The sequence below is a fragment of the Callionymus lyra genome, chromosome 17 (assembly GCF_982586985.1).
Source record: "Callionymus lyra chromosome 17, fCalLyr1.hap1.1, whole genome shotgun sequence".
Lineage (NCBI taxonomy): Eukaryota > Metazoa > Chordata > Actinopteri > Syngnathiformes > Callionymidae > Callionymus > Callionymus lyra.
In genome coordinates, this window is record NC_141834.1 from 5,856,334 (window position 1) to 5,867,149 (window position 10,816).

General features: G+C 36.9%; 1 protein-coding gene across 1 annotated transcript; it reads right to left on the minus strand.

Annotated features, from left to right (window-relative positions):
• Positions 1-541: 541 nt before the first annotated feature.
• gnpat2 (glyceronephosphate O-acyltransferase 2) lies at positions 542-10,432 on the minus strand. The gene is made up of 16 exons (XM_087812555.1): positions 10,264-10,432; positions 8,634-8,834; positions 8,393-8,569; positions 7,767-7,896; positions 7,559-7,686; positions 7,417-7,492; positions 6,222-6,373; positions 6,021-6,151; positions 5,723-5,964; positions 4,351-4,608; positions 3,405-3,484; positions 2,887-3,027; positions 1,833-1,932; positions 1,678-1,771; positions 1,516-1,577; positions 542-1,424 (listed from the first exon to the last, which is right to left on the minus strand). Exons 1-16 carry the CDS (start codon positions 10,273-10,275, stop codon positions 1,372-1,374), a joined length of 2,037 nt encoding a protein of 678 aa, XP_087668681.1. The 5' UTR covers positions 10,276-10,432; the 3' UTR covers positions 542-1,371.
• Positions 10,433-10,816: the final 384 nt, after the last annotated feature.

Consider the following 10,816-nt stretch of genomic DNA (forward strand, 5'->3'; position numbering starts at 1 on the left):
TCTAACTATATTATGAGGCTCATGTCTTTAGATTCACCTATTAATCACAAATTCTGATTTTTAATTCTCTCTATTTTCAGAAGATTCTTTCGATTTAAAATGAATCATCTGATCTCAAAATTTGGATTTCGGGTTGAATTCTGGCTTTAATCTCAGCGTTTTATTTTAAATTCACCCTTTAATCCCCAAAAATAAAATTCAATTCAAAAATGAATTCACTTATCTCTGAATTGTGACTTTAAATTCCACCTTTAATCTCAGATTTAGGACATTTAATTGACCCTTTTATCTCTGAATTGATATGAGAATAGTTCACTTACTTAGTCTAATTTTCACCTATAATTCATACTACAGTCTGATTTTTGAGCCAAGAACTCTTTAATGGCGTTTATACTTTTTACTTAAATTCTTTTTTATTTTATTTGAAAACACACAAGTGAAATAACTTGAGCTCCAACCCAAACTAAACCCCTTCAAAGGTTATGGTGAGTAATGTTGCCACCATTAACAGAATTCATATTCAGACTTCTGCTGTCTTTAAATAAGAACTTTATTTCTACGTGTAAAATAACCCACTTTCAATTCTAATCTTCAAACAAAGTGCATTAGACACAATGTCAGATTTTTTTGACAAACCTTCAAACTTCAAGTTTTGTATGTTTGTTACGTTTCCGTATCCAACACACAAAGAGGTAGAAGCGGAAACTGAAGTCTCAAGAAGAAGCTGAAAAGACTTACAAATCCTCTCACTGCAACACTCCTCTGGGCTAATGACTGAGTCTAGCATCTCTGCACTCCTTCCACCTTCACTTCTTCCTCTTCATCTCTTTCTTTCTGATCTTCTCTCCCTTCATCATGAAAACAAGTGAAGCCTTAAGTTAGTCTATTACAAATTAAACTTTAATTATACTTATTTAGAAACATACAGTCTAGCATCATCAAGGTTTCATTTTAATAACTAAATTAACTAAACGTTGGTTAAGAACCATATGCTTAGTTAATATGTTAGTTGTAGGACTTTCCAGACATGATACAATTGTCCTGGTTATTGTAAAAGGGACTTCAAAAGTGTAGATTTATATTGACAGTGACAATGACTAATGTATAATGTACATCACGACACCTTCAATGATCGGTTTTGATCTATTTTAAGAACTAATGTGGTCTGAAAAAGCACCAGTTACATATATTTAGCAGGTTTTCTTTCGTCAAATTGCAATAATTTAGTGTAATTAAAGCCTTGAGAAATAGCTCCTAAATGATATCTCTGAATTAATTAAGTGTAGAAAATGAACATGTCAGAGTGTGACAGGTTGAGAATGTTTCAAGTTGCAGGATGACCTATGACCTAGGATCCAGGTTGTGAACAGACTACAGTCTTGCTGCAGGTGAAGGCCGGAGCATCAAGGGAGGGATTTTACCCGCTGAAGAAAAAGGGGAGAGAGAGAACACAAGTGATCCCTCAATCCATCAAAATAGGAAAAGACGGTTTAATTTTAACGCAAGCTGACTTACAGAGAACGTCGCTAATTCTCCCGATGGCCGATCTGTCAACCCTGTACTCGCTCTGCTGGGACCTGCCATCACAAATCAAGGCTCTGATAACACGGCAGACATCTTCTGTCGCAGCACAGGAGGCTGATGCCAACAGATCCACCCGTTAATCTCATTACTTACGTCCTCATCATCGTCACCGCCTCCAGCCTCTTCAGCGCCGACAGAGCGTTTTTCTGCGCGTCGGACGAGAGCGCCTCGTAGGTGTGGAGCTCACCTGTAAGTAACCGGCGCTGTTGTCATGTCAAGTCACGTGATGCGGTCTTGACTACTTTTACCTAAGAGGATGAGCCTGGTTGCCAGACTCCGCACAGCAGGGAGGAGCTTTTGGTCAGTGATCTGCTGACCTTCTTCTTCACACAGACACCTGAACATCACCTGGACATGAAATACATTGTTGTAGGGTCGTAAATCAAACAAACAGTGTCATTATATTTTAGTATGTGGTTAACATTTCAGGATACATGGAAATTTGACCTCATCTCATATGGGAACTTTTATATTAGATTCTACTCAGAAAGCAACCACTTTAAAATATGACGCAAAACCTTTAAAACACTCTTCTTGATCCTTAAGAGGATTTTCAAAATAAGATAAAATCCATAGAGACAGAAAAAAATGCATTCAAATAAAGGCGAGTCCAACATTTCTGTTCTGCGAAGCATGCTGGGTCACCTCAACATAAGAACACAATAATAATAATAGTATAAGTATAATTCAAGCCTGGAAACATAAACATCTTTGAAAGTATTATTTAAAGTCATCATGTGAATAATGAAGATTTAAGGGAAATTTGTCTTAATATCAAACCATATAAAGCTACTTGTAGTGTTTTTCCTTCATCGCTCTCACTGAATATAGAATACAAATAAATGAGGTACACAAAATAAACATGACGACAAGACAGGCATGATCAAAATACATATCCTTAAGCTCACAACATTTTCAAATATATAAAAAAAAAAAATACTTAAAAAGAATGTTGGTGTTACTCAAGCCTTTTATATCAAGAACCCATTAGTCAAATGAAATTGCCACTAATTGATGCTGTTAAAGGTTGATTATTTTCTGTCCATGAAGAAGTTCTCAATTTTGTGTTGAACTGGATGAAATTATATTTAGTTCCAAAAATGTAAATGATGTAACTTGGTCTGATGTTGCTTTTACATTCGGTCCTGACTAGTTTTCACTAATGGGCCTTTTTGAATAAAATGGTAGATATAGTTACAATCAGGCAGGGTATTCCCTATTCTTTATTAAACTTCTAGTTTACAACAAAGTGGTCATATTAGAATTGCACTCAACAAGCAGATGTTGAGGTGAAAAGCTGACCTGATAAGAGTCGATGAACGGCTGCAGAAGCGACCGAAGGAACTGCAAAACCTCGTCTCCTGCGTCTGACACCGTGACCTCTTGACCCTTGATAAGTAGAGCGCCACATTTCCTCAGTAGAAGACAAGCCTCGTCGAAATCCTGATGAGAGATAGATAGAGAGAGAGAACGGTGTGACATTCAGCTCATCCGATTCTATGAGGAATTCTGTGGCAACACGTCCTTTTTTTGTCACTTCAGCTCACCATCATAATATGAATCCTTATAATATTAACTTGTCTGTAAACACATACACATTGTAGTAATATTTAAATAAAGATAATTAAAATAAAACCCTTGTAGACCTTAAACCTATTATTTATTTTTTATTAATATTTGACAATTATTTCACCAAAAGCAGTTATATAATGACTCACCATCTACTCACTGCAACTACAACCTGGATTAATCACCACTGTTTAAATAGTGACGTCTGATAAAGTCTATTAATTGCTTAAAGAACAAATCCTGATTCTCACCTGGGAAGACTCTCCAGGAATGAAGATGAACTCGCCAGATAAAAAATCCTGGAGGAAGCAGAAATATGCCAGGATCTCGTCTGAATTAGGGAGATATGTCAGATATTTATATCAATAAAACACACAAAAATCTGAGATGTTAACGCATGACATGATTTCTTTTGTATATGCTGTATATTAATTAACTGTTTTAACTTATTGGAGCCTGAAGCATGTGGGTTTAGCAGGTGAATCAATATATCTAAATATGGTTTAACATTAATTCAAGTCCAACAAAGGAGTTGACACTTTTGGAGTTGACATTAACTTTTGTAATTTAAGTCAAATGTAACCCTCTATATGACAAAGGTGGGCAACCCAATTTACTAAATGGTCACATTAAAAACTGTAACTGTTCTAAGGGGCTGTTAAGCGGTAAAAATAAAGTTGACATGTTATCAAAATTATGGAAAAAGTGAGTAGTCACAAAGGTAAAACTTGATATTTAAAAAAAAATCCAATGATATTACAGCTGTATTTAAGCCACTACACTAAAAAACTTATTCACAAAAATATTTTTCATACTATTATGAACTGTGTAATTTCATTTAATGCACATTTGATTTGAATGTAAATCATTTTATATTTAAAACTAGGTACAACTTATGTATAATTTAAACAAGTTACTGACTCCTTCAAGAAACAAACCTTATTATTTGTGCAGGCTTTTCCTAATTTTCTGGGACTCCTGTGTTTGTCTTATGTTGTCTTGAATTTTTGAGTTTTAAAATGAGTAGGTATTTTTAAATGTATAATGTTTTTACATGTTTAAGTGCTTTGTGACCCTGGTCTAGAAAGGCGCTTTACAAATAACTGTTACTTTCTTACAGTATAAAAGGTTATGAATAATTTACATTTTTTTATTTTAGTGAAATAGTGAAATAAATCTGTCATGACAGTAACTTGCCTCTGCTTGTGCTCTCTGTGACGTGTATGGCGGTGGCGAGCAGAGCAGGTCTAATGAAAACATGCATGGATTGATTTCTATATGAGGCCAACATCAGCAAAGGCGCCGCCGTGTGGATCACTCGCTGCTCCGGGCTGATCGATGTCCTCCGTGGAGTTTGCTTCTCCACCACTAGGGACACCAGTCCTGCTTTGAGCTGTACAGTAGAGCGATGAAGGGCCAAGCTGGAGGTCATGACCTTAATGTCAGGGACTTGTTCTGAGGAATACATCAAAAAAATTAATGTTGTGTCAAAGAATGTTGAGTGAGATGGTCGATGGAGTCTTTTAAGGATATGTTGTTAGGACAGGAATAATCCTGGAAAGGTTTGTGGCAGCTTAACTTCATCTAATCTGTCTGATCTACCTCAGTGAGTGTTAAGACTAAAATACTCCCCCACTCACTCGCACAATTAGCCATCGCCCCCTTCTGGACAAAGACGTGTCAACTCAGGCCATTTGCAATTTAAATCAGTAATCAATAATTACAACAAAACCTTTTACTATTTGAGGAGATCTGATGTATAAAATAAAATAAATAAAGTTCTTGATTGATATATTATTAACAGTTACAATTGCAGTTTTACTCTCTTATAACTCTTTGGTGATGTTTGAAGAGATTTTTTCACATTTGGTTACCTTTTGGTAATTGCAATGAAAAGCACCATCAGTGCCAGTCTTACAAATACGTGCTGCAGTAATGATACCTTCTTGGTTGACACCTGGGTGAAAACACGTGGTATAAAGAATCACGTTTTTTTCTTCATCACACCTTTGAAAATACTTGATGCATGTAATGATATTTTTGGGTTAATAGTCTAAAAGTTCTAGATCTATGTCAGTCATTGATAGTAACTTGAAATAACAATACGATGTACTAAGTTACAATGACTTGTGCTATAATGAAAGATAGACCAGCCTTATGTTTTTTCTGATTGGTTAATATTGTGTGGTGCCTTCTGTGATTGGCTAGATTTACCCAAAAAGAACCAATGTGTGTTATTATTAAAAAAAAAAAATTAAATGGGTAAAAAGTGTGAGAAATGTCAAGTGTGGCGTGTGGTATGAGAACCTAATTTTAAGTGGTTTTATACTGAAATAAATATAAAAGTTTTGAAAATACTGTTATAGCTTGAAGAATAGCAGATATCTGGGAAATTAAAATAATATTTATTTGTTTAATCTTTTTTGTGAACTGCAGTGACTCCTCATATTTCCCAAATGTGGGAAGAATAGGGTGTACCAATCATTTGATCATTCATTAATGTTCTTAAACATATAATTATATTTTCATATTTAAGCCAAACAAACAATTATTGCCTCAGAGGACTCACCAGGCCAGTTCAGCCGAGCTCCCAGATCCACCGCCAGCTTCTTGAGCCAAAGGGTTTTCTCCGTCAACTGGTTCCAGAGCAGACCCTTTTCAGTCAGGACTGTGGTGGGGGTGTGGAGCAGCACGCAAGCCATGAGGGACCAGGGGCCGATCCAAGACGACCCTTCCTGAGTCCGGATCACCAGATGAGCCAACCAGCTCACGCAGGCCTGCGTCTCCGGAGAAGGCTTCTGAGGCAGATCCCTATTGTAACGAGAGAAATGAACCGTTTGATAATTTGAATGAAACATGACACTTACCTCGGGGTGAGGTTGAACTGCCAGCGGCTGATCTTCCCGTAACACAGTTGTCTGACCGACAGAGGGCGACAGAAAGACACATGCATGCTGCCGTAGTTCTCCTGCAAGACTCGACTGGCCTTCAGCAGACCCTGCAGAGCAGAAGCAGCCGACGTGACTTAGATGTTCATGGACACAGTTATGAAGGAGTCAGCGACGCACTCTGGTGCTCTCTTTAGGTTTAGGGACTCCCAGCAACTCGTGAGCCAGCAAGGATTCCTCCAGAACCCTGTCGTAGCTGATGTTGATGGGCACTAGCGTCAGGTCGTACACTTCCCCTTTGAAGAAGGGATCCAGCACCATGTGCATCATTCCTGTAGAAAAATACCTCCATATATTATTATTTAACTCATTACCCAGAGATGCATCCTTTTGGTAAACATTTGAATAGTTCACCCCCTGCAGGGACACAACTGTGAAACAACAAGCAACCCGGCAGTCAACTAGGTCACATCTCTGACTCAAGAAATGTTTGTGACAGTATTCGGTTTATTATCCATGCAAATAATTGGCATAAAAAAAATGTCACACTTTTTGGTCAACATCTGTAACAATTAAATCAGCTGGTACCGACGAGTTTAAGCATGAAATAACTACCAAATACATGAATTATATTATACTTGAAAAATTAAAACTTAAAAGTAGAGTTGAAAGATGCAAAGTCAAAGTCTGAGATTTAAGTAATGTTTAATAACTTCGAAATATTTAAGACATTCACTCTCTGTACGTTTTGATTCACACCGCACACTGCAATTACATATAGGGCGAAGTGTATATCATCCCAAGAGGGTTTTAGTGTTGTATGTTTCACTCAAATCTCCAACTTTAAAAAATTGGTAAATTAACTATAATTTTATTATTAAAGAGCAACTTATGTGTTATTCAAGTGCCTCTTAAATAGATCTTGGACTCTATCTGTTTGTAAAAAACTCTCTTTTCATTGAAATACTTACATTAGAAAAAGTGCTTAAGCCCCGCCCACTAAACGCTTTGTTTTTCTGGAGATTAAATCTCATTTACTATAACCATACACAAGGTTTGTCAGTCAGTCCCATCAAACACACCTCCAAGGGACTCATTGTATGAACAAAGCGGGGCGTGATTACAGCTTGCTGGAGGAGGAGTGAAGCCATTATTACGTTATAATGGACTCTCTCTCGTAACCTCTCGTTCGCGGAGATTTCAAACAGGGGAGAACTTTGTAAAGTGAAAAACCTAAAAACTTAAATCGTTTTTATCTATTTAATGATGGTTGATGTCTATGTTGTGTAAAATGATCAGTATGTATCAAAAGTGCAATGTCAAGGTGAAAACAAAAGTAGTAATTCATCATCTTCTGACTTCTCATACGACTCACCTAGTTTAGGTGTCAGAGACTTCAGCCCTCGACTCCGGAAGCCTTCAACGAAAAACTCAAGCGGCGCACATCCTCTCTAAAATACACACATACTTCCTCAGCCATTTTTTTTGTTGTAGCATCAATGATAAACCAGTCTTACTCGCACTATGACTTTGACATATTCCGACAGCACGGCCCAGTAGAGCTTATCAGCACCAATGTCACGTCGTATGAAGAACGCGCCGGAGCGACGCAGTATATCTCCGACAATCTTCATCCCTGCCAAAGCTGCACAATAGAGGGAGGAAAACAGTGAGCACTGACTGTATTCCACCACTATAAGACATCTCAATGGAATAGATACTTGCGGATTCCTGCTGCTATCACTGGAACCGGGATGTCGTACGTGAACAGAATATAGGAGATGATTAAAAAGTCCACGTAACTTCTGTGGTTGGGCATCAGGATGACTGGACTCTCTTGAATGGCTTGTTGCAGCTGGTGAAGATAACAATAACATAAATGTATCTTCATCATTTATTTCATTGCCAGATCAGATTTGTTTAGATTTTCTAAGATATCTTTAAATAGGAGGATGGTGACTACAATTTAGCAATAATCAAACATGAGTCAAATAGACATGCTGGCATATAGTGGTCGGAAACTGCTTTATGTGTAAATATGCAATATATAAATCTATTCAATTCAATTTAGAGGTTTTAATTCAATCTAGGTTCGATAAACAGTTAAGTATATCAACCAGGATAAAAGAAAAAGCTAAAATTCTTGAAAAAAATAGTAAGTAACCCAAGTAAGAGCCCAAGGTCTTATTTTCTATGTATCATTTTCTGATAATATGTACAAAAATTGAAATCATTTTTAAGATTTTTTAGATTAATTGAATTGAATTGAATAAATGTGACTTATTCTTGCATTTATTTACATATTTCTTGCATGCAAAGTCCAAAATTATGAATTATTATTTCCTGTGTACCATGCTGAGTTCCTCCATGTTGATGTAGATGTTGCTGAAGATTTGCTTCAAGACTTTGGTGAGTGAGAAAGCCATCAGTCTGATGAAACCCAGCTGTAGATTCTGAGACATCTCCTCCAAAATCCCTCTCGCTGAAACCATCAGCTCCTCCACCGACGCACCCGTCTCTCCGGAAATCTAGGGAGGAACATTTCCAACGTGAGGTTGAAACAATCGATGACAAAATTTTATTTAAACGCACCTCCTTGACGATGTATCGTAGGTACTGTGAGTCCAACACATCTTTATTGATCTCATCCGGGGACCAGGACGACGCATCTTTGTAAGGTTGGGGTCTGTAAGATCTAAAAGCGTGGCCAAGGTCACTGCCGTTCCTCCGTTCATCCAGAAGATCTACCAACTCCGGCTTGTTGTTCGCGCTGCAGCTGCTCGACTCCAGCGACTGCGAGTTCGATTCCAATAACAAGCCACACGAGGTCAAGGTCTTTCAGTGATAAATGATGCCACAGAGACTCAACAAGTGAAACTGAGAAAGGAATGTTTATTTAATGGGATGAAGAATTTAAGATGATCTAAATCTGGGGTGTCAAACTCAAGCTTACAAAATCTTTTTACGGTCAAGTTTTTCTGCCTGAGCAAAATGAAAATATTGATACAGTTCACGAAGCTGTATTGATATTCAACAGCACTTTATCAACTTTGTTTCTGGCTTACACATCATATTTCAAATGTATCATGGTTATTTGATGGTTTTTATTTCAATAAAGTGTGTGTAAAATTAAAGAATAAGTTCTTGTTATTGTCAACTTAAAAATGCTAAGAAATATTCAGTGTTAAATTTACTTTTGTAATTATACTTCTGGCCGCTAGATGGCAGCAGTCCTTGTATCGTCCATAACTAGGGGGGAAATTAATTCCTGTGAGAATCTGGTGATGACTGTGGACAAGAGGATACAGTTGACTCCATCAGCTTTAAAGGCGAATGTTTGGACACATTCTACTCCATCTGATGCAATTTATAGTAAATATATCCTTGTTCTTACTTTATCACAATATATCGTATAGTTGCACCTGTATGGTGATACGTATTGTATCACCGGATTCTTGTCAATAAACACCCCTAAACAGGAAGTATGAGTTTAATATTGTCTTAATTATCTACAAATATCTTCCTCTCCACATAGTGACACCCTTAGGAAGTTTTTGTTTTTATTTGAAATAATGACCAAATGAATGGCCACATAGAGAGTTTCACACATTATTCTTAACGTTGTTTATTATCAAAACTTTATTGTTATTTTCTCATTTTAAGGGAAACTGCAACAAATAATTAAGAAACAGATAAGAGAACAAAAAAATGTAATGCAATGAACAAAAAAAATGAAGGTATTCTATAAACATTCAACTAACATGACACTAACACTCACGAAACATGATTAAAAAGGAAGCAAAAGTTAAATTAAAAATAAAAAGTATTGTGAAATCCATGTGCTTTATTACTGTATTGTTTTCCACCAAACAATAAGAATATGAACACCTGTTGTGTTTAAACATCTTTAACATGAACGAACAAATTAAGCCCACTTATATATTTAAGGTTTTAGAGAAAGAAAAGAGAAAATAATGGTACAAATGAAAGTTAAAGAACATTAGTGTTAGTTTAAAAAAACGTTGTGTAAACAGGTCGCGGTGGCCTCAGTCACACTCTTTATCTTTGCACTCTGACCAGTTAATACTATGAAGAAACTTAAAGCAGGTCATAATGTTCTCGTGCACGTTTGAAACAAAACACTTTGTTTATATTAACTTTATAAGAGAGAACAGAGCCCGCCATTACACGCAGACATGGAGGCGAGTGAGGCTTTTCTTACCGTTCTTGACATCGTTTTAACGGAACCCCTGCTCGTCCAGCACGGCTTCTTGTCGCTCCCGGTTCTCCTCGGTCACAGGTTCGAGCAGAGGCCGGTCCAGAACTCCAGCTCGACCCGGAGGAGAGACTCCTCCTGCATTCAGACGTCTGTCCTCGAATAACCCCGAGGATCATTTACATGAGAATTGGTGAGACGAGAGACTGTAGAAAACATGCCAAAGTGAGGGGAAAACAAGCAACATAATGTTAAATAAACGAAAAGTTTTTTAAAAATCCACTCACGATGAATATAAATGTATAACTTTTGCTAATAAATCAATGTTGGCGGTTCAAGTATTAGCACCTGCTGCTCCTACTAAGAATTATTTAGTTCTTTCTTCCTTATTTGTATGTTGACATTAGTTCTTTTAATTCTACGATTGAGTCTAAAAAATACTACACCAAAAGAAACCTATTTATATTATTTGAATAATATTTATTTGTCTGCCACTATGAGTTGTTTTGTTGCTAACTGTCCTTGCTAACTACTGATGCTACTACATGAGCTACTTGTT